At 38.0% G+C, this 24,228-nt stretch overlaps 2 protein-coding genes across 2 annotated transcripts; both read left to right on the plus strand.

Annotated features, from left to right (window-relative positions):
* Positions 1 to 777: 777 nt before the first annotated feature.
* KRT24 (keratin 24) lies at positions 778 to 4,839 on the plus strand (the record flags this gene model as incomplete). Its single annotated transcript, XM_081218665.1, is given in 14 exon segments — positions 778 to 885; positions 889 to 1,055; positions 1,057 to 1,150; positions 1,154 to 1,318; positions 2,349 to 2,422; positions 2,797 to 2,953; positions 3,216 to 3,279; positions 3,282 to 3,367; positions 3,517 to 3,648; positions 3,984 to 4,106; positions 4,110 to 4,201; positions 4,408 to 4,447; positions 4,450 to 4,537; positions 4,736 to 4,839. Coding segments are annotated over 14 exon segments (1,494 nt in total).
* An 8,681-nt stretch (positions 4,840 to 13,520) lies between these two features.
* KRT222 (keratin 222) lies at positions 13,521 to 20,892 on the plus strand (the record flags this gene model as incomplete). Its single annotated transcript, XM_081220190.1, has 6 exons — positions 13,521 to 13,672; positions 17,206 to 17,334; positions 18,068 to 18,288; positions 19,864 to 19,937; positions 20,115 to 20,250; positions 20,664 to 20,892. Exons 1-6 carry the CDS (start codon positions 13,577 to 13,579, stop codon positions 20,890 to 20,892), a joined length of 885 nt encoding a protein of 294 aa, XP_081076316.1. The 5' UTR covers positions 13,521 to 13,576.
* Between the last annotated feature and the right edge of the window lie 3,336 nt (positions 20,893 to 24,228).

Raw genomic sequence — 24,228 nt, forward strand, 5'->3', positions numbered from 1 at the left:
AAAAATAATAATAATAAATAAATTTTAAAAGAAGTGACTCAGATCCCCTTCTCCAGTTATCAAAGAAATCAACATTATCTCTTCGTTTCTTAGGATTTGATTCTAAAGAAGGAAGTTGGTATCATTATATCAGAGTCAAATTCAATCAGAAAGAAAAGCATCTTTGTAGCACAGTCATCTAAAATCACAAACTTCAACAACCTTAGAAATATGCTGATTGAAATAATCACAGAGAAGGACAATTAAGTAAATCTGAAACATGCTGATGCTAAAGCTCATTTCAACTTTAAGAAAACAATATGAACAAAAAGTCACAAGTTTGATGGGAAATTTCCATTCTGGTCCTATTAAGTATTTTAATTACATCTGTTAATCTGGAGATGTGCTCTGCAACTGGGAAATCATGAAGCAAATTTAACAGAATTGCTCTCAGAAAAGAATTACCACTCATCAAAACCTCTGAAAGATTAAAACTATAATTCTGAAAAATAGTTTTTTTTGCTTTGCTCCACCTTGTTTTTTCTTTTTTTCTTGATATAGTAAATGCCCCGAGGCTCTGACCCAGCTTCAGAAAAAAAGCCAGTAGAGTGGATTCGGGAGGAAAAAAATATGTATCCAATTGAGGATGAGCAAAAGGGTAACAGGAATTAAGAACTGACATGGAAAAGGAACACCCTAAAAGTATGTATATAAGGGCCAAAAAGGCAGCCTGCAAATAGGCTGTTCCCGATCAACTCTCCTCCTCACCCGGACAAACCGACCCTTTTCAGGAACACCATGTCTTGCTCATCTCGCGTGTCCTCCTCCAGGGCTGGTGGTAGCAGCGGAAGCAGCGGAAGCAGAGGAAGCAGATGCAGTCTGGGGGGAGGCTCTGCCCGGGGATTCTGAGGAGGGGCCGGCAGCTGTGGCCTGAGTGGGGGCTCCAGCATGGGCTTTGGAGGCAGCTTTGGAGGGGGTTTTGGTAGCTGCTCAATAGGGGGCGGTTTGGGAGGAGCTTCAGGCTCTGGGATTGGCTTTGGTGGAGGGGCTGGATTCGGGGGGGCTGGATTCCGCAGGGGGTGCTAGTGGAGGCTTCTACAGCTATGGTGGTGTTGGCCATAGGGGGCTTTTCTCTGGAGGTGAAAAGCAAACCATGCAGAACCTCAGTGACTAGCTGGCCAATTACCTAGACAAAGTCAGAGCCCTGGAGGAGGCCAACGCTGATGTGGAGAACAAAATCAAGGAGTGGTATGACAAATTTGGGCCTGGGTCTGGAGACGGTGGAGCTGGAAGAGATTACAGCAAATACCATCCAATCATTGAAGACCTTAGGAATCAGGTGAGACACTAGCCATGTCTGAATTTCTATTACTTCTGTAGCTTTCCCATTTATTCAGATCATGGACCATGATGGTGAATTTAAATCAAGGAATTATTTAAAAACATATCTGTTTTGTTGTATATGTAAAATGGGACTTGGTGTGCTTTAACTATGACAGTATTGTATACACGACATCCAACCACATTAATTTTGTTTGCATCTTACATTTGAGTATTTCTACATAAGAGTAAAATTTATACAATGCCAGGTAGCTAATTAACGTAAGAGTGATGGCTATGAGTTGACACAAGCTTCATCTAATTATTTTGTGATTAATTCTGGCAGGTTGACGTATTTTAGTGTCTTGCTAGATTTAAATAGTCTTACAACTATTTTTCTTCCTAGAAAGTCTGGTGCAAATATTGTATGAGAATGTGGTAGAATCTAAAATGTTTAACCACGGTGTATGGGAAGTATATTTTTAAAGACTTTTTTGGAAGTGGAATTCATGTTTCACACTGTTTCTGAAAGAGCCCATAGAACAACTGATCTTCCAAAGCATCAGAAATATTCAGAGGATTGTGTTCTGTAAAACAATGTTCCATGCCCATTCCAATAAATGTGCAAGCTGTTAATTTTTGCAGAAAGATGTCTAAATACATTAGGATTATCAATGCAGGTGTCATTACTAAGCAAATTTTCAAAGTAATTCACCTTTAAAAGCTAACTCAGGAGACATCTACTCTCACAGGTGGGCATGTAGACACAGGTAAAAAGCACCCATGATTTATTCACTATTATTGTCTTTTCTAGATCTTTACTGCCACTATTGAAAATGCTGGGGGCTTCCCTGGTGGCGCAGTGGTTGAGAGTCCGCCTGCCGATGCAGGGAACACAGGTTCGTGCCGCGGTCCGGGAAGATCCCACATGCCGCGGAGTGGCTGGGCCCGTGAGCTATGGCCACTGAGCCTGCGCGTCCGGAGCCTGTGCTCCGCAACGGGAGAGGCCACAACACTGAGAGGCCCGCGTACGGCAAAAAAAAGAAAAGAAAAGAAAAGAAAATGCTGGGATTGTTCTGCAAATTGACAATGCCAGACTGACTGCTGATGACTTCAGACTGAAGTAAGAAAAATGAAGACTTGAAAACAAACGTCCTAGGGGAAATAAAATTCAATCCCTTGGCTTAGTTTACTCTAAATTTTAAAGAAACCTTTTAGGGGATCAAGACCTGAATTCACAAACATCCCAAGGGTACATTTTAAAAACCATCATTCCACCAACAAGAAAAGAAAGGCAACTTCAGGATGAAATTTTTGTTATCAAAAATATTGGCCATCAATAGAATTAACGTAAGGCTCAGATTTTTCTTTACAAGGGAAAAACCCCTAAGAGAAAACTTAGCCTCCAATGATCAAATTGCTCAGGGGAGAAAATATTTTATTGAATATGTAAGAATGGACTGTTCTCTTTGAACTGGGCTGTCTGTACCCTTCCAGATACAAGAACGAGCTGCATCTCCAGCAGACCATGGAGGCTGACATCAGTGTCCTGCAGAAAGTCCTGGATGACCTGACCATGACTCGCTCTGACTTGGAGATGCAGATTGAGAGCCACACAGAGGAGCTGGCCTACCTGAAGAAGAACCACCAGGAGGTAGAAACAGGATCCACGATTAAATGACTCTGGCCTACAGAGTTCCCCGACATCCATTCTATGACAGTAAATTCCATCTGGATGGATTTCCAACTTCTATAACCGGGGGAGAAAAGTAGTGATGAGAAAATTATATGTGAATTTGTTGGGTTCTTTTTTCCCTTCAGTGTCCTAGTTTTAACTTTTTGTTGGCTTAAGCACATTTTAGGAAGTCAATACTTTTCAGTTTTCATCACTCTGGTCTATTTTCCCTTCATGCTAGGAAATGAAGAGTACGCAACGAAGCTCCGGAGGGGATGTGACAATAGAAGTGAACCCAGGGACGGACCTAAGTTACTGAATGACATGAGGGCACAGCATGAGGAGCTGGCTGAGCAGAACCGCCACGAGGCTGAAGAGCAGTTCAACGAGCAGGTAGATCATCACCCTGAGCCTCCGAGCCCTGCCCGCGGCCACACACATGCCACTTCCGCTCATCTCATCAGCCTCATCTCATCAGCCCCATCTCATCAGCCTCAACTCATCATCAGCCTGCAATGGGATTGCATTTTATTTGTATTTAGAGCGCATCTCTGCAGGCACAGATCTCTACTGATGCTGATGCCAGGTCAGCCAGTTCCACCAAGAATGAGATCACAGAACTGAAACGCACTCTGCAAGCCCTGGAAATTGAGCTGCAGTCCCAACTGGCCATGGTTTGTGCAAAGAGCTTTTCAAAAATCTCCAATGGAGCAATTCGGTTTTCTTTGCCAAGATGTTCCACTTGGCACATAATAAAAGCTGGATTAGGGAGGACTGTATTGTGGTTGTTGAAAGCATGAGACATTCCAGTTAAAAGTAATATATTTATTTCCATAAAAGATTTCATTTTAAAAAAGTAATGGCAACAAAAATTAAGAAAGCAATGATAGAGCAATAGAGGTTGTAACTCATGGAAAGTGCATTTCTCCTAGTATCTTATAAAATGTATTCTTTTAATCATCCAATGATTTATTTTCATCATGAAATTTTTATTTGCTTTTTCCCTTAGAAAAGCTCCCTGGAAGGGACCTTGGCTGACACAGAGGCTGGCTACATGGCACAGCTGTCACAAATTCAGATGCAGATCAGCGGCCTGGAGGAGCAGATCTGCCAAATCTGGGGTGAGACTGAATGACAGAACACAGAGTATGAGCAGCTGTTGGACCTCAAGACCCGCCTGGAGATGGAGATTGATACCTACCACTGCCTGCTTGATGGAGAAGGAGGGTAAATGAAAGTCAGGAACATGCTAAACGCAGACCTTGGTGTATTTACATTATGAAACCAAAAAGGGGCTTGGGGAGCAGACTTGTATTTATAAAGTAAAAGAGTCCAATAAAATGACAGCTGCCTTCATGGGAAAGAGCCCTCTGCATGGAGGGTTTCTCCTGCCTTTGCAAACTGCAAAGGAAAACAATTCTTTTTTTCTCCAGTGGTTCTGGTTTTGGAGGATCTGATTTTAGAAACTCGGGATCAGAAACACGGGGTCCAGAAACACCGGATCCAGGGATTCATCCATGTCTAGTGATTCAAGATCTGGAAGCTGTTCTGTCCAAGGAAGAGGTAGATATTTTTTTCACGTTCCTGATAATTTTATAATTGAAACGTAAAGGCACACATTGCTTGTCATATAAAAAGTGTATACTAGCGTTCACGTCATCTTACCCAGACAGAACATACTCAGTGAATGCATTTGGATTTCTCTTGATCTATGTTTCTGTGACAGTTTCCAGACTGACATTGTGATTCTTTGATTTTCAGATCCAAGCAAGACTGGAGTGACTAAGACCATCGTAGAGGAGGTGGTGGATGGCAAAGTTGTCTCATCTCAAGTCAGCAATGTTTCTGAGGTGAAACTTAAATAGGCGATTTCCAGATCAACAACAGTGTCCTTCAGAGAAAAAAATCTAAACGACACGAATGAAGAAGTTGCATCAATTTAGCCATCTTTCCGGCTAACTTCGGGAAAAAGTTTCCATACAGAAATAGATGACTAACCAATTTTTCTGCATCTTTTTCTTTTCTTATTAGAATTCTCTTGAAAAAGTTGAAATGACAGCTTTGCTCTAATTGTTTCTATGCTTCAATAAATTTACTTTTGCAAGTCAACTAAATTATTTCTGAATTTTTTTAAAGAAATTCAATATTTTACCCAGAAATGAAGCTCTAGACTATGATCTAGCTGCATTATTGTTACAAATAATAATGTACACATTATTCATTATTTACATAGTGTCTTCTTCATGAGAATGGAAATTCTAGCCATTTTGTATGTGGGAAATTTTAACATCACATTAGAACTCAGTGATAGCTGAAATTAGACCTCAGTGTCCCTAAAACTACAGCCAACAGCTTAGCCCACAAAAAAGGATGAGATTGAATAATCAGTCTATAATTAATTAATGTCTAGTTTCTTTATGTCCATCACTGAACTATTTCATGAGATAAAAAGAAACATAGGGACTACCCTGGTGGTCCAGTGGGTAAGACTCTGCGCTCCCAGTGCAGGGAGCCCGGGTTCAATCCCTGGTCAGGAAACTAGATCCCACATGCCGCAACTGAGACCCGGTGCAGCCAAAATTAATTAATTAATTAGTTAATTAAAAAAAAAAGAAACATAAGATATGCCTCCTATTTCAAGAAGCTTACATTTTAGATGGAGAGGAAAGCTAAAAACACAAAGAAGATAGCAGACAATACAGGATGTTAACAGTGAAGGGCTTGATTCCACAGTATCCACCAGAAGTGCCGCAGGAATCTGACAGTGCATGTTTGCAGAGCATTTAGGAGACTGGTCAAAATAAGTCTTGGGAAAGAAGATAGGATATGTGATATGGTGCCAGATTTCCGAAAACCTTGTTAAGTCCCAAAGGGAATAGATGCTCCGATATTTGCTCCCTTGTCAAATCTAGCCACACCTCTAACCAAAAATTGTCACTTAGCCAAGCTGGTGTTTCCTATTCCCACTCTCCATTGCTGAAGTCTTTTACCTCATGCGTGGTCCACAGAGCTCTGTCTTGTCTTGCTTGGGAAATGAAGCCTGTTAAACTAGGGTAGGGGGTGGTATAGGTCAGTCTCAGGAAGAAACAGGCAAAGGACAAAGCCAGGCTGGGTAAGGACTTTCCCACTCAAGGAATTTAATATGACCAGACCACAAGTTAGATCATCAATCCCACAAGCCAGTCCTTAAGAAAGGGACATGGGACTTGGCATAAAAACCCAAATTAAAAATTACAAAAGAGTAAACCTGAATGTGATTCATGTAAATTGTACCTTCAAATATAAAATCAATAAGAGCTGCATGAGAGTATCAAACCTTAGTAATAAAAACAACCAAATAATGTAGTTTGTTTTCCTCTAGGCACATTGAATAAAACATAAAAAATGAATCTGTAGGCACTCTGTAACCACAGAATGAAGTTGATAGCTAAGCATCAACCACTATTCAGAGAAAAAGAGCAACACTGTCTCAAGTCAAACATATGTTTCCCATCAAAGCATTACAGCATATTAAACCTTGGATGTTTCTCCTCCACTGAAAAGTTAAGAAATATGAACTCGCTGATTCAGCCTGGATTAAAGACAGAAGGACAGACATGGAAACCAGCTGTATGTGGCCTCCCATCACAGTCACATCGGGAAAGCCTCTCTCCATGAGTCTTCCCACGTCCAGTCTTCTAGTCCTGTACCACCTGGGACCTATGTTTACGGCTAGTATTAGCCTCACGTCAGGGCAAAAGTATATGGCTACTCTGAAAATTATCTTGAGGTGAAACCCTCATTCTGGGTTTCCTTGGCATGTGTTGAGATGCTGTATTTGTACTAAATGATTGCTTACAGATATGGAAAGGGCCAGATCACAGGTGCCAACATACTGAGATGCAGTAGAATGTGCAGTAAAATGAGCTCATTCGATTTTAAAAACTGAAATTATTGAACCATTTTGGATTCTGAAATTTATTTAGAGTGCTGAATAAAATGTTAAGGACAGGGTGTTCACACTTTATTATCTGCCCTAAAATTATTTTAAAACCACACAACAGGCATAGGCTTTATTTTGAAACTCTAAAGTTCAGCTCTCCAGTCGACTTTTAAGTAAGAGGAATGTGTTTCTTTTTTCTGAGAGTTGGACTTATGGATAAGAAGGAAGAGCCAATGCCAACCTGCATATAGACATTCATTGTTGACCTTTGATCCAGAGATTCATAAGGTTCTTCTTGTCTTTCTGACCTCAAAGGACAATGGACAAGAACAGTGAGGATGCTGGAGGTGGCATCCATCCTCACAGGGATTAGAAACAAGAGACAAGGGACTTCCCTGGTAGCTCAGTGGTTAAGAATCTGCCTGCCAATGCGGGGGACACGGGTTCGATCCCCAGTCCGGGAAGATCCCACATGCCACTGAGCAGCTAAGCCCGTGTGCCACAACTACTGAGCCTGCACTCTAGAGCCCATGAGCCACAACTACTGAGCCCACATGCCACAGCTACTGAAGCCCGTGCGCCTAGAGCCCGTGCTCTGCAACAAGAGAAGCCACCTCAATGAGAAGCCTGCACACCGCAATGAAGAGTAGCCCCCAATCACCACAACTAGAGAAAGCCCGCATGCAGCAACAAAGAACCAATGCAGCTAAAAACAAATAAATAGATAAATGTATACATTTATTAAAAAAAAAGAAACAAGAGACAAGGTTTATAGTGGGAAGAGAAGAGGAAACATCCAAAGGGTTTGAGACTCTGTAGAAAGTAGCCTAAACTTGCTTCATGAAGTCACAGAATTAGACAGTGTTCAAAAGACCTACAAGAGGAGACAGAGTGATGAATATAAATCACCCAGAACATAGCTCAAGTAATAGCCTCCAAACAATCTTCTCAAGTAATAAAATACTGCAAGTAATAAATCACTTAAAAAAATTATCAGTAGCTCAAATATGACACCTGAAGAACAGGAAACACTGGTCAAGCTCTTTTAAAAACATTTACTCATTTGTAATATCAATGTCAATATAAAATGATCCAGTGGAAAGAAGCAAACATTGAGATAACACTTTTTTCTTATTATAAAAGTAATTTATATTTATTGAAGACAGTTTGGAAAATACAAATTAAAAGAAGAAAATTAAAATCCCTCATAACCCCACTATTTAACATAATCACTGTTGATATCGTGGCATGTATTGGTCACACTTTTTCTTCTTTTTATCCTCCAGCTTTATTGAGACATAATTGACATACAACCTTGTGTAAGTTTAAGGTGTACAATGTATAAACTTGATACACTTATCATTGCAAAATGATGACCCCCATAGCCTTAGCTAACACCTCCATCATGTCACATAATTACCATCTCTTTTTTTTTAGGTTATTTTTATACAATTTTTAAAGGTTACTTTCCATTCAGTTACTACAAAATATTGGCTCTATTCCCCGCGTTGTACAATACATCCTTGAGCCTATCTTACAGCCAATGGTGTGTACCTCCCACTCCCCCACCCCTTTACTGCCCCTCCTCCCCACTGGTAACCACTAGTTTTCAACCACTTTTTTTAACATTAGTATTCAAATGGCATATAAAGGACAAGCCCAAAGTGCATCACAGATCTAGCATATGTAAAATGCATAGACTCCTAGAGACAGACAGAGGCGTGAGAAAGTGTTTATTTTGCTGACTGAACCACAAGGAGCAGGAAAGCACATGGGTGCTCATTACAAAACTACAAGGGGATGTTCATTACATGACTTCTGCTTGCTTCTCCATGATGCCACAGCACTGGGTAGTGTTCAAAAGATCTACAGAGAAGCAAAACAAATTACAAACATAAAAGTCATATTGCCATAGCCATCTTCTAAAAGGAAAAAGAAAAGACTATCCCCCAAAAAGTATTGTTATAATATCCTACTAATGTATGTCTATAAGTTACAATAGAAAAATTTACATTGACTTCCACATCGATTTGCCAGGAAATCATTCACAGCTTTTAGGAGAATTTCATTATCTTTCTTGAAACGGAGGCAGGAACCACCCAGAAGTGGGAGAGCAGAAAAAATATCAAACTCAGTCCAGAAACACTGGTTGGCTGTCAGCTGGGAAGGACCAGTGACATTTCAAAGACAGGTACTGTCACCACAGAACTTGTCCAAAGATCTGGAAACTGTTTTCAGGAAACTGCAGCAGTCAAGGATAATATGTTATAATATAATATAGAGTTATGATATGGACTATCCTAAGAAATTAAGAAAACAAGACCACTTACTTTGGGAAGCTAATACATATTCCTTTGAGAATTCTCTCAGAGACTGACCATTTCTCATAATCTGACAACAAGTAAGACCTGTCAGGAACTTCCCTGGTGGCACAGTGGTTAAGACTCCACGCTCCCAAAGCAGGGGGCCCAGGTTTGATCCCTGGTCAGGGAACTAGACCCCACGTGCATGCCACGACTAAGAGTTCACGTGGCTCAACTAAGGAGCCTGCAAGCTACAACTAAGGAGCCAACTGGCTGCAACTAAGACCTGGTGCAACCAAATAAATAAATAAAATAAATATTTAAAAAAAAAGACTTGTCAGATTCCTTAATACCCTTAGACCCAGAGATCTGGTATGTGCAAGGGTGTTTGTTGCACTATTTTCTAAAAAAGTAAAACATGGAAACAGCCTGAATAGCCATCAGTAAAGAATAAACTACGTGCATTCAGACAATGGAATACAACATAGCCATTAAAAAGAATGCATTAAACAGAAACAGACTCACAGACATAGAGAACAGACTTGTGGTTGCCAAGGGGCAGGGATCAAGTGGGAGTTTGGGATTAGCATATGCAAACTATTATATATATAATAAATAAACAACAAGGTCCTACTGTATAGCACAGGGAACTATATTCAATATCCTGTGATAAACCATAATAGAAAAGAATATAAAAAAAGAATGTATATATACGTATAACAGAGTCACTTTGCTGTACAGCAGAAATTAACACAACATTGTAAATCAACTATACTTCAATAAAAAAGAAAAAAATTTAAAAAAGAATGCATTAGGGCTTCCCTGGTGGCGCAGTGGTTGGGAGTCCGCCTGCCGCTGCAGGGGACGCGGGTTCGTACCCCGGTCCGGGAAGATCCCACATGCCGCGGAGCGGCTAGGTCCGTGAGCCATGGCCGCTGAGCCTGCGCGTCGGAGCCTGTGCTCCGCAACGGGAGAGGCCACAACAGTGAGAGGCCCGCGTACCGCAAAAAAAAAAAAAAAAAAAAAAGAATGCATTAAATCTTTGTGTAGTAACCTGGTAATATATCTATTATATTTCCTTAAGTAAAAAAGCAAAATGCTCAGTCAGTACATATAATACATTTGCGTTAAAAAAAAATACTAAAGGGAGACAGGAGAAAGTAAACCTTATGTATTTGTATGTGTTTGTATGAGCACAGAAAAATGTGCCCACACCAAAAGGTTAGCAGTGATTACCTGATCGGGCCTGGTGAGGAACTTGTGGGCAGGAAAGAAGAATGTGCAATTTCTCTTAATACATCTGCTAACTGCTTGACTTAGTCTATGGTGTAGGCATTGCTTTTGTATTTAAAAGTAACTTAGAAAAAAGTGCAACAGTTCGTGGTTCCACTCACGATGTAAAAGCATTACAGTGAACTAGTAAGTCTGTAATTAGTCTAATTTGGCATTGTTATAAGTGATGTCAAGCATAGTAACTTTTTGAGCCAAACAAAAAAGAGAATAAGATGAATTCAGAGGAACAAAGGAATTTGCATCTCATAAGCACTTATTATGTATATAAATACCTTGTATCTATATGCTTTATTCTACTTAATCCTCAAACCCTATGATGTAGATATTACTGTTCCTGTTTAACTGATGAAGAAAATCTAGCTTGGAGAGGTCAAATCATTTATTCAAAGTCACAGGGCAAGTAAGGGGAAGAATTAGAAGCTGAAGGCCTGTCTCCCTAATCCCCAAAGCTGTGTTCTTTCCGCTCCACCAACATAAATGAAGGTCTACCTTTTCCTATATTAAACTCACAAAGTAGTCTCATCCTGTAAAAGGTACCCAAAAAAGGACTGTGTATATTTCCATTTTTTCCAGAACTATTTCTCCCCCACCTAAAGTAAACAAGCAGGCTTTAAAATTCCCAGAACATTTCTCCCTTTTGATGAGAGGAGGAAATTTTCAAAGCTGGAGACCCGAAGTACTAACAAAGGTGGCGATCAGCCTGAGTTCAGAATAGAAAGCAGGATACTAAATGCTCCTTTGGCCATTAAAACTGAAGCTGGGGGCCTCCCTGGTGGCGCAGTGGTTGAGAGTCCTCCTGCCAATGCAGGGGACACGGGTTCGTGTCCCGGTCCGGGAAGATCCCACATGCCACGGAGCGGCTGGGCCCATGAGCCATGGCTGCTGAGCCTGCGCGTCCGGAGCCTGTGCTCCGCAACGGGAGAGGCCACAACAGTGAGAGGCCCGCGTACCGCAAAAAAAAATATAATAATAATAATAATAATAATAATAATAATAATAATAATAATAATTTATATAGAGGGAATTCCCTAGCGGTCCAGTGGTTAGGACTCAGCGCTTTCACTGCTGGGGCCCGGGTTCAATCCCCGGTGGGTGAACTAAGATCCTGCAAGCTGCACGGCGTGGCCAAAAAAAACACCAAATTTATATTGATGACATGATACATCTCAGATATATAAAATATAATATTAAAATTCATTTCACTTGTTTCTATCTTTTGATATGACAACTAGAAAGTTTAAATTACATATGTGGTTTGCATTTGTGGCTTGCATTCTATTTCTATCGAAAGCACTGCTATAGGGTAGCAATACCCGAGAGGCTCGTTTCAGATGCAGATTGCCAGGCCTGCCCACCGGGGAATCTAGTTCAGCTCTCTGTATTTTAGGCAGAGAACAGCAGGAGCTAGATAAAGCAACAAGAGTTTAATTCTTTCCTGATTCTCCTCCCACTATCAATGCCTGATTCTCGTCCGATTTCTCAGTTACAATTACCAAAAAAAGAGAATCAGTTTGTCCTAAATAATCATAAGTGATGCTCTTCAGTCAGAGCTTCTGGGTCAGGCTACCTCATAGGTCTCTGACCTACAGATTGTTTATCCTTAGGTCAAGTGTCCAGCCCAGGCCAATCCATTGTGACCAGTGGGGAGGGTGGAGGAGGCGTGGGTCAAATGAAACAGAGTACAAGAATGACCTGGAAACTCGCCTCTCAGCAGGGGCTCTGGTCAGCCAGCTTTCTTTGGAGGCGACTGTGGGAATGCCCAGCACAGACTGGACTGGCCAGTAGTGAGTTAATTCAGAAATTAAAAGAGCATGATGCACATTCAAAGGCCCTGTGAGCACTAGAGCCAAAGATTGATTATTTCCTAAACGACACTCCAGATACACTTTCAGCCAAGCCACTCTACAAATAACAACAGTGATAGATATAATCTCAAAAATATTTTGAGTCATATCTAACAAGCAGCTTGCCAGGCTAAACAAGGAATTTAGGTGGGGAGAGACATAATGCAGGGGCAGATGGGACAATATTTGGAATACAGCCAAGGAGTCAAAGTCCCAGTCCCAAGGGTGCCATTACATCACCATACGTCCTTGGGAACGACAGGCTTGTCATCTTTACAGGTTACAAAATGACAGGGATTGTGACTACTGAATGGAATGACAGTTGTAAAGGTGCTTTTTAAAGTTAGAAGGGCTGCACAAATGTTATATTTACAAGTAGGAGCCGTCATTAACTCTGTTTACTCATGAAGGAGTCACCCCACAATACATCTTACCTCAATGAACACATCCTGCTCAGGGACCATCTGATTGTATTTCTTCAACCTTATTAGAACGTTGGAAATGTTAACTGTCAGCCCTCATACTCTGTTAGCACTTATTTCCAGCCATAGCTTCATCTGTAATGCACCTTCAGGAATTCACCACAATATGTCAAAGCCTGCCGTCAGACCAGCAGCCCACCATGAGCCACGCAGCATGTATTTAAGAGAAATACTGTCAGTCAGTCCTGCGGCTGATGACAACTGTCAGCTGAATCTGATGGTAGCTTTTTCCAATAACTGTCAGAATATCCAAGGTTTACAACATATTCTAATGCCCTCCCACAGCATTTCTGTGTAAATTATCCAAATGGTGAGGAGAGCCATAAAAGGAAAGCTTAGTTACCATGTTTTGAGCCCAGATTTATTTCCATGCAATATCTTGGGAAAACAAAATACAATTTTCTTTATGTTATGCCCCATTTCCTTTCCACAAGCTAAATTAACTTTCCCCCACCAAATGTGCTCACTTTTAGAGAACCAATGCAAGAATACTGAGACTGTTTTCATTTTTCTGTTACTTTACAGAGAGCCTGACACTTCTACTAGATCAACAACAATAGGAGAAAAGGGTTTATCAAATATTTGCATAATTGATTAGAAACCCGGGATATCCGTGGCTTCCGGGGAAAAAAAGGAGCTCTGTATCTTTAAGGCTCCATGGAGCTGTCTCTGCGCGCGATGCAGACAGTGCAGGTTCTGCGGCAGAGACTCATCCTATCGATAAGGTTCTGATAGCCAAGGTGGAGGATGGGAAAAGAATGGAGCTGTCCCAGCTACTCAATGAGATCAGGGCAAACTATGAAAAGCTCCTCACCAGAAATCAGATAGAGACCGTGCTCTCAACAAGGATCCAGGTAATGATTTCATACAGACAGGCATCTTCCAGGATAAGGAGACAATCCATGTCTATCCAATTCCTGTCCCGGCCTCTCTGAGGTACAGTATTTCCTTTTCAATGCAGCATATACTGGGGAAGGAATTTAGGTTTTACTGCAAAGTGACTGGGACTACAGGGGGAAAGGCTGTGATTATTACTGTTAAATAACCATTAAGTGAATGTTGATTGATACATTTGATTTTTATATAAATCATGAGGTTACTATCATTAACAAAACATGGAATCAACATACAATAAAATGGTGCACTCTAATCTCTTTTAGACATCCTACAGGAAGGAACATTTCAGGTACCCTTCAAAGCTATTATGGAGTTATTTATAGAGATAATATAAATAACATCTTTAAAATGACAAGCTTTATAGTAAGATTTATTAGCTTCCACACTTTGCAAGATAAAACTAAGTAAAATATTTCTAAAAGGTTTCTATCATTTTTTAATGAGTTCAATTGTATACCAGATTGTTATAAATAGAAATCATCTGAGTATGTGAACATGGCATTCAGAAACAATGATATAATTGGGACAATCAAAATTGCCAAATCGAAAATGACTTTCTACTTCAATTACAGGTTTTTGCTTTTGTACTAAAAGATGAGAAATGTTTATTTCTACTACTAAGCATGCAATATTTAAGTATTTTTTAAAAAGAGAGTCAAATTAAATAAGAGCTAAATCCTAATTTCATAGACTTACTTTGTTTTAAAGTGACAATCACCTTTAGTAATAAATTAAGGTCTTATCTCTAAACAAGTGAATAAACAACTCTTTTAGAAACAAAGATTCAGAAATTCAGGGATTTTTTTTTTTTTTAGTTTACCTATCATATCTGAGTACAAGTTCTATTCCAAGCACCCAAACACAGCAAAGAGTTTACTTAAGAACATACCCAAAAGGGAAAAAATATTGCTGGGAAATCATAGGACATTACTGCCTGCAATTCATTTTTAGTAACAACATACATTTAACTTCTGGGTAACATTTTCGGTCTTCATAAAGAATTATCAGCATCGTAGATGAAGCAAATTCACTGGGATATTTGATTTAAGTGTTGGAATAGTTCACTCACCTTTTACAAAGAGAAGAAAACAATTAACAGATGACAATTTCTAAAAACTATAAGCCAAATAAACATTTTATTTTGCAATAATAGAAATACAAGTTATTTAGTTTACAAGTCATTATGCTGAAATGAATAAAGTGAAAAAGCAAGACTACAGTAAGTTTTGTTTCATCTTCTTAACATAAAACTACTTTAGGGGATTTTTTTTCAAAGAATTTAGAAAATCAACTGGAATAAATTCAAGGGAAGCCTGATTACTTACTTATTACAAAATAAACGTAAGCTATTTTAGTTATTTACTGCTGTATAACAAACCACTCCAGAACTTGGTGGATTAAAACAATTGTATTGTCTTTCACGATGCTGTGGGTTGACTGGGTTCAGTGGGGGTTATTCTTCTGCTGCACATGACATTGGCTAGGACTTCAATCATCTTAGGGCAAAACTAGGTTGGGACATCCAAGGTGGCTCACTCCTATGTCTGGCACCTTGGCAGGGCATTTCTGGAAGGCTGGCTCAGCTGAGACAACTGGACCTGTTTCTCTCCATCTGGCCTCTCTACATGACCTCTGCAACAGGGTATCCAGATCTCTTACACGTTGGCCCAGAGCTCCCAAAATCATAGGAGTGGAAGTCATCAGGGCTTCCTAAGGCTTAGGCGTAGAACTGGCACTTCGGCTATATTCTCCTGGCTAAAACAAGACACAGGTTATCCCAGATTCAGTGTGGAAGAGGACCAAACAAGGACATGAATTTGGGGAGGTGTGATTCTTTGGGAGCCATCTTCGGAATCCAGCTACCACACAAGCCTAGCTGCCAGCTCCTCACTCAACATCCAAGAGACCAGCATTTTTATGCTCTTCTATTTCCAAAATTCTTGTCATCCTCTTTTGTAGTTGCTCTGATATGTGTTGCTGCTTGGCTTTGCCAACTTAACACTAAGAATAAGTGATACAACAAACCAAAAGAAATGAATGAATTTTGTCGTCTAATACCTCATGCTAAACTTTACTGACTTTCATTTAATCCAATATTTCCTTTAAAAAAAATCTATTGGGCTTCCCTGGTGGCGCAGTGGTTGAGAGTCCACCTGCCGATGCCGGGGACACGGGTTCGTGCCCCGGTCTGGGAGGATCCCGCAAGCCGCGGAGCGGCTGGGCCCGTGAGCCATGGCCGCTGAGCCTGCGCATCCGGAGCCTGTGCTCCGCAACGTGAGAGGCCACAACAGTGAGAGTCCCGCGTACAGAAAAAAAAAATTTTTTTTTTAATCTATTGTACCACCAAATTAAAGTTTTTACATTTTAAAATGCATTTTTATATACACATTAAGAAGTTCTAATTTTTGCTTCAAAATACTGCAATCAATTCCATACATTGCTCCTACTGCACTTGGGGCCAAATGTTGAGAATTCTGTCAAAAGATACTTTCATTTAATCCCAACATCAGCATAAGAACACTTAAAGCTAAACATAAAATAATCCACTTGTTATTTAATATAAGAACATTTAGAAAACAGTCTTTAAAGAAGTCATTTCTGCTACCACCTTGGATATCCAAAATTAAAATTAACATGCCTTCTAAAAAAGGTAAATCAACAATGGGTTCTCTTAATACAGAAGTCTATTATAGAACCTCTAATGCCTATGATAACTTAACTCTCTAAATGATTCATAATATACTTTCTAGCAGTATTGTAAATTATCCTGTAAATTATTGTAAAGTATCCTGTCCATATACCCAGTCCTAGAAATGATCGATTTAGGATATATAGCTGTTTATCTGCTTTTATGAAGCAGCCTACAAGAAAATATGGGGGGGTGGGCAGTAGCTAATTTTCTATCTTTCTTCCTTTATGATGCCATAAACAATAGAAAGTTAAGAATCAGAGGTCTCAGGACTTCCCTGGCAGTCCAGTGGTTAAGACTTCACCTTCCAATTCAGGGGGTGTGGGTTCAATCCCTGGTTGGGGAGCTAAGATCCCACATGCCTTGTGGCCAAAAAACCAAAACATAAAACAGAAGCAATATTGTAACAAATTCAATAAAGACTTTAAAAAAATGGTCCACATCAAAAAATTAAATTAAAAAAAAAGAATCAGAGGTCTCAAACTTAGGTCCTGCAAACTTACTTCTCATTAAATGTATTTTTCTACATTTCATAGACTGTCATGGTAGGAAAAGAATCTTGAGGTTCATTTTACATCCTAGAAAACTGAGGCTGAGAGTGCAATTGACTCGCTCATGAATTTAATTAATTAGTAACTCAGCACCAAGCAGAACACACATTGGTAATTTAAAAATTTAAAGAAAAAACTATTTGATTCCTATACTATTTTTCTATAACTGCTTTTAAATGTCTCATTTTCAAGAGTGCTTTTGTTGTTGTTGTTGTTGTTGTTGTTATTGTTGTTGTTGGTTTTCTTCTAGTTGGAGGAAGATCTAAGCAAAAAAATGGACAAAGATGAAGAGGCTTTAAAGGCGGCTCAAGCAGAACTCAAGGAAGCCCGACGCCAGTGGCATCACCTGCAAGTGGAAATTGAATCTCTCCATGCTGTGGTGAGAATAATCTCAAAAGCAACTGGCCCATTGAATCCCCAGATGTTATCTGATTAAGAGAGGGAAAGGAGTAATGTCCATTACTGGCCAGTGAGAAACTGAAAATCAGACCACTGAATTCCATCCATGGACCTAGTTCAACTACCGCCCTGCCTCCATCATGGCAATAACTATTATCAATTCACTCAAGGTTTATTCACATCTTTAAAAATGAAATAACCCTCGCTTATCACTCTGGGGTCCTCTAATTGTTAGAGTAGGGGAATAGAGCCTTTGTCATTATCCAAAGTCAAAGCAGTGGGGAGTCTTTTATCCATACCACTGAGAATTCTAATAGAAAAATATTTAAACACTTTCTGAAAATGCCTTTTATAAGCAGTCTGCTCTGGCTTTGATATTTAATATTCTATATTTTTCAATATTTAAGAAATCGAATAAATTAGGGTGATAATAAACTAATCACACTGCAGATTTTTTTTTTTTTTGGCCATAAGAATTATCACAGGATTCCTTTGAAATAGTAAGCTCTCTAGCTGTAAATAGAAAATACAACTTTTTAAAATTTGGGTCATACCTAAAGCTGTAAGGAAACACCTCTTGCATAAGGGCTGTACAATTATTGCAACCTTTTTAAGAAAGAAGAGAACTCAACAGAACAAAGACATTGCAAATCAGATTTCAGAAACACAGTTAGTTTCCCTGATTCACTGATGAGGTCATGTGTACAAAACAGGAGAGGGGCCTTGAAAACTCCCTACACGCCAGTGAACAACATTACCAGATGCAGCTGCAAGACCTAGAGGCAGTGATTGAAGGACTAGAAAAAGAGCTACAGGAAGTAAGGCGCGGCATTGAAAAGCAGCTTCAAGAGCATGAGATGCTCCTCAACACGAAGATGAAGCTAGAACAAGAAATCGCAACTTATCGCCGCCTCCTGGAAAAGGAAGAAATCAGGTACCTAATTCCATATAGTGAATGACCAGAAATACAGAGCCACTTACGTCACTGAGATAGAGAAATTAAATCTAAAACCCATCGTCACCAAGGCATGCTCACGGAGTTCCTACCACAAAACAGGATTAGCAGACACTGCAAAAAATATGTGGGAGAACTACTTCCAGCCTCCCAAAATTATGAACCGACTAGCCAAAGTCAGGGACATTAGCTACAACAAAGAGCACAGCAAGCCTAGAACAAAATGTAAACAATTCTCCATCGCTACAAAAATGACCTTCCTTAACTTTCTCACTTTCCTTGCCATTCACCCCTTTTAGAATTAGTCAGTGCCTTCTATGGACCACCCACAAAGAAAGTTTGAAAAATTCACACATTACCACATTCCCCCTCCCACAAGGGCCCACTCCCAACACACATCAAACACCAAAATAATAATAATAACCATTATTATAACTATAATAATAATGTTATTATTATTATTATAGTACAACCACGGAAAGCAATGTTGGTTCTGAGTACATGATTTGAAAGATATCCTGGTAACGAAAGGTATCAAAAGAGGAATTCTTATTAATTCACATAATTTCATAATCTGCAATCACTTATAAGGTCATATGGCTTTGAGCACAGCACAATGTACAATTTTCCATGTTCCCATAAAAAGAAAACCTTTATTCCTGCTTACTTCAGAATTCTGAGTCCTCTATAAAACTGGATGAAACTACTTTCACCTGTAATAAGTCTCGACATTTACTAAATCTTTGAAAAACATAAATTGAATTAAAAATATGCCACTTACTAGCTAAGTGATGCTGGGAAAGTTACTGAATCTCTCTGTTCCTCAGTTTTCTCATCTGTAAAATGGGAATAATATTGCCTACCTCAAAATTGCTGAGGATTAAATGAATTGTTTGTAAAGTGCTTAAAACAGTGCTATGTAAATATATAAATAGCTATATACATATAATTTATTCATTATGAAATAAAATGGTTGTAGATTTTATTTAATGCCTAATCATTCAAGATGTTGATAAAGTGGTCTTCAACATTCCTTTAATACAATTTTTAAAATTTTATCATGCTATATTTAAGATACACAGGTATCTTAAATTTATTTAAGGTAAATATACAAAGTATCAAGAAAAATATAATGAACTCCCATGTTTAAGAAGTGAAACATTTACAGTGTTATTGAAGTCCCCCCCAATCCCCACCCCCAGCACCTAAACCACACCCCCACCAATCTCATTCTCCTCCCTCAGTCTAACCTGGCTCCCAGATCTGATGCTTATGTCTCATTAGTCTCAAAATGTGAGCAAAATGTGAAATTGTTTTGCATGTTTTTTAACCTTGATAAAATTAGCTACAATGTATCTTTCTTTCCCCACTTAACGTTATACTTGGGAGATTGTTCCCTACAGACAGAGTATACCCTTAGTTCACTAATTTTCACTGCTAAGTAGTATTTCCTTTGTATGACTATACTACATTTTATCCATTCTCTTATTTGTGAGCATTTGTTTCAATTACATGCTAATACAATGTTGCTCCTGTAATTCTTTCCAATTTCAGATATTATGGTTGCATCCAAGGTGGGAAAAAAGAAAAACCTACCACAAGTAGAGTTGGTTTTGTTTTACCTTCAGGTGAGTTTCTGATATGTTAACTAACTTAAAAAGTGAAGTGCCTGTTTATAGGGATTATAAATAAACACTCTAAAGTAGCAAAAACAAGCAATATTTGAATAAAGTTTGACATACAAATTGACTGTGAATAGTACTTCAACATTGTAATTTAATATTTCATAAATAATATTTTCACAGCCATTATAAATGAAGTATCTTTTTCAACAAAAGTCTCACAGAAGTATGAGAACGAAAAAGTGGAAACAGTGACCAAACAAGCAATATTAAATGGAAATGTCGTGAAAGAAAGCACTGAAGCTCATGGCACTATTCAGTAAGTAAAAAATTTTGACTAACAGTGAACATATGCCAAAAAAATTAACTTCAATTGAGTAATCTCAGCAATCTTTGAACATTTCCAAACATAATTTTATATATTGTGATTTTTAACCTGACATGAATAAATATACATAAACAAAAACTCAGATGAAGTACTCTATTCTTAATTGACCATTTTTCCAAAAATATAACCAAAACATGAGAATTCCATAGAATCAATTAGACATTTTATTCATATGATTTTTAAAGAACATAAATAATAAATGCCACAATGTAAATTATAAATTATAATTTAAAATGTAAATATAAATTACATTTCTTGATTTATTTTTCATATACAATACATATTACATGTTTTTTACTATAGCCATACTTCTTCATATAGAAAGATTTATTTTATCATTTCAGGACAGAGAAAGTGGATGAAGTTATTAAAGAATGGGAAGGTTCCTTCTTTAAAGATAACCCTCGATTAAGGAAAAAATCTGTTTCTCTTCGATTTGATCTTCATTTAGCAGCCACTGATGAAGGGTGTTTACAGACTAAGCAGGATAATCTACCAGATATAGAAGTCAGGCTTATCATGAGAAGATCATGCAGTATCCCCTCTATCAAACCTCCATCAGCAGCTAATTAATCCAAAGACAGTATTTGACTTGATGTGAAAATGACATTAGGTTGGACCAAAGTAGGCCTGCTGACCACCTTCTGTCCCAAAATGTAAGTTACTAAGTATGTATGTTATGACCAATGTATGACTCTTCAGAAAAAAAAAGGGGGGGGGGGACAAAATGTCTCTGAATCTAATTATAGGTGTATTTTTTGGACAGAGGGAGCTTAAAATCAGAAATTTAGTACAGTTTCTATTTTATTTATTCTCCAAATAGTCTTCTTTTTCCCTTGAAATTTTTATCAGAGACTGTAAGCATTAAGATGGTTTAGTTAAGCCTTTGAAATTTCACTCAGTGTCTGAACATTCTAAGGAAAAGGGAATAGTCTGTTTAAATATGATTGTATTATGTTAAGAACCACACTGAGTTATTCATCATTATTCCATGACTGGTTATATCTAAAAAGATTTTTCTGCTTAAAAAAAGAAAGCAATTATAAATGAACCTTTAAAGAGGACTATTCACTTAACCAAATGTTTCCCTTTTGAGATAATAATTTGCACAGGTAGAAAAATAAGTTATTTTCTGCAAGATGTTTTGAGCAAACTATAGAACACACCCCAGGGCTAATTTGATGATTAAATTAATCTTCATCTGAAAGTTTTTTGTAATCATTATCTGATTTCCAGAGAGTTAACTTTATTCTAAGAACTTTAAAGGTTGCGTCCTCCCCCACAAAAAAATCAGAAGTCCAGCTACACAAAAAGAACACGAAAGCTAGTTACTCCAATTACTAGAACAGTTAATCCAACCTCTCACCATCCCAACTTTTCCATCTGTAAAGTTAAATGTGATTAATTTGAGTCTCTGATGCAAGCATTAAAGATACTATATAAAGTATTATAAATATTTCTTGCGAACATTTATGTGAATTAAGATAACAGTATCGTCCGAACATTTATGTGAATTCAGATAACAGTATTGTTATCTAAGCTAAGAGTATTTGCAGGATTTATGTTTTAAATTGTTCAAACTCTAATAAACATGGATAGAAAATATATTTGTGAATAAGTCAAGTATTGTTGCAAAGTTTTTTAAGCAACCTAATTTGTTTAATACAGGTATATTTAAAGACCTTAAATAATAAATACCTGTTTTAAAACATTAGAAATTTATAGGCTCTCAATTTTTTTCTAAGCAGAAAAAAACACTGAGTACAACTCACCATACTTTTTTCCCAGCTAAAGTATCATCTAAGGGCTACAGCTGTTAGCATATTAATACAGCCTTTACAACTCTCCCTCTCTCTTTCTCTCTCTTCTTTCTTTCAACCAAAAAAAAAAAAAAAAGTATATTTTAACCAGAAGACAATTATGTTAAATAATCTTTAACATAATACAGGGAATCAGATTTATATTTTCTTTTGATTACTTCAGATTTCTTTTAGCCTGGCTTATTCTGTTTAGTGAAAGGGATGATTTTGTTTTGTCAAGGATACAACAGCATGTTAAGTGCTTATTCTTGCATAAGCATCTGACCTAAAATACATCCTACACATAAAAATGTTTTCATTCAATATTAGTTAAATGCTACTAACTTCATTAAAGCTTTGGAAATGCAATCATATAGCTATTGTACTAAAGTTACTGTACTAAGTAACAGTATCATAAATAAAGAAATATATCTAGTGTAATCTATACGCAGTGTCGAAAACTTAGTACTGGGCATCATGAATGTAACTGCTTGTTATAGTAATTCCATTATGCAGCTATTGTGTGTATTACATGTACATTTTAAAATACAGTACTTGAATTTATAACAGAGTTTTATTTGCTTTGGGGCATTTTAAATTGGGATATGAATTTACCAAAGTAAATGATACCACTACAATAAAAAAAAATTGAAACATGAACTACAAACCTGCATTGCATTTGAGTTTGATCCATTGTTTTGAGTTTAATTGTTCCAATATTGTTAGCTCAATTGGGGGATGAAGAAAACTGTAACCAAGGTGCACAAAAGCACAATTTTTATACTTTTTTAACAACAGAAAAATTAAGAAGAGTATATTCTAATAAATGGTATATTCTAATTAAAAAATAAAAATAATGCCACGATCCTGGGAAAAGTATAATAACAGCAGCCACCACTTGCAGAGTGCTCACTCTGCTCCTGGCCCTGTACTCAGCATCTTCGTACACAATCTCTAACTCTTACAACAATCCCACAGATGAATATTATCCTCACTTGATGGATGAATAGAAATTAATATTCTTCAATCTCTCTGAAATGGTTCAAATGCACCCTGCCATAACAAAATACAAAAGTAAATAATAATTCCAGTTACCAACAATTGCAGGATATCAGCCCTGGGACTGTCAGTAATGACCCATGTAACCAGGAAGGAATCACTTAAATTCCCTAGGCCTCAATTTTCACACCTGAAAATTAAGAGAAAGACGGTGGTTGATCAGAACTCCTACCCTGCCTACCTCACAGAAATGTCTGAAATAATATACATGTGAAAATATTTGGCAAAGCACTACTCAAATATACAGTACTATTTGGATGAAAATGGTCACTGGGAGAGAAGAATTTGTGAGGACAATTATAGCTGACGATGAGTAAGTAATAGTTCAAACACAACAGGTAAAGAGAATTTTTTAAATTCTTCAATTACTGCCAGAAGAGTTATTCTTTCCCAGTGAGTTACCCAATTTGAACTGTTCCACCATGATAGTTTAAAGTACAAAATGTTCTCCAAAGTAAAAAAAAAAAAAAAAAACGTTTAAAATAATTTGAAAGTTTCCAATGGAATCATGTTATGGTACATGGGCCAAAAACTAAACTTCAGTTAAATAATATGTATACACGTTACTCAAATTAGCAACACATGAAATGAAAGGAAAGTCTGTGCACAGGGTAGAATTTGGTTCTACATTTATAAGTTATGGCCATCATGTACATATAGATTGCCAACATTCATGGGCATACTACAAAGAAACATTTTGAAATAAGGTGTATGTGCAAACCAGTACAAGCCTTTTCCAGTTTCCCTCACCCATTTAGACCCTAGACCAGGATTGGCAAACTTTGTAAAAGCCCACATAGCAATTATCTTAGGTTTTTCACGCCATACAATCCCTGTAGCAACTATACAACTCTGCCCTTATAGCTGAAAGCAGCTGCTACATAAATAATATGTAAATAAGTGGGCATGGCTGTGTCCTAATAAAACTACAAAAACAGGAGGCAGCCCAGTCCTGGCCTGCACCTGCAGTTTGCTGTCACCTGCCCTGGACCCTCAAACAAGGCCTGTGGATGGCAGACCATACCCCAGGTTCTCCAGGACCATTCTGTGT

The sequence above is a fragment of the Mesoplodon bidens genome (assembly GCF_964165515.1).
Source record: "Mesoplodon bidens genome assembly, chromosome: 19".
NCBI classification, from domain to species: Eukaryota; Metazoa; Chordata; class Mammalia; order Artiodactyla; family Ziphiidae; genus Mesoplodon; species Mesoplodon bidens.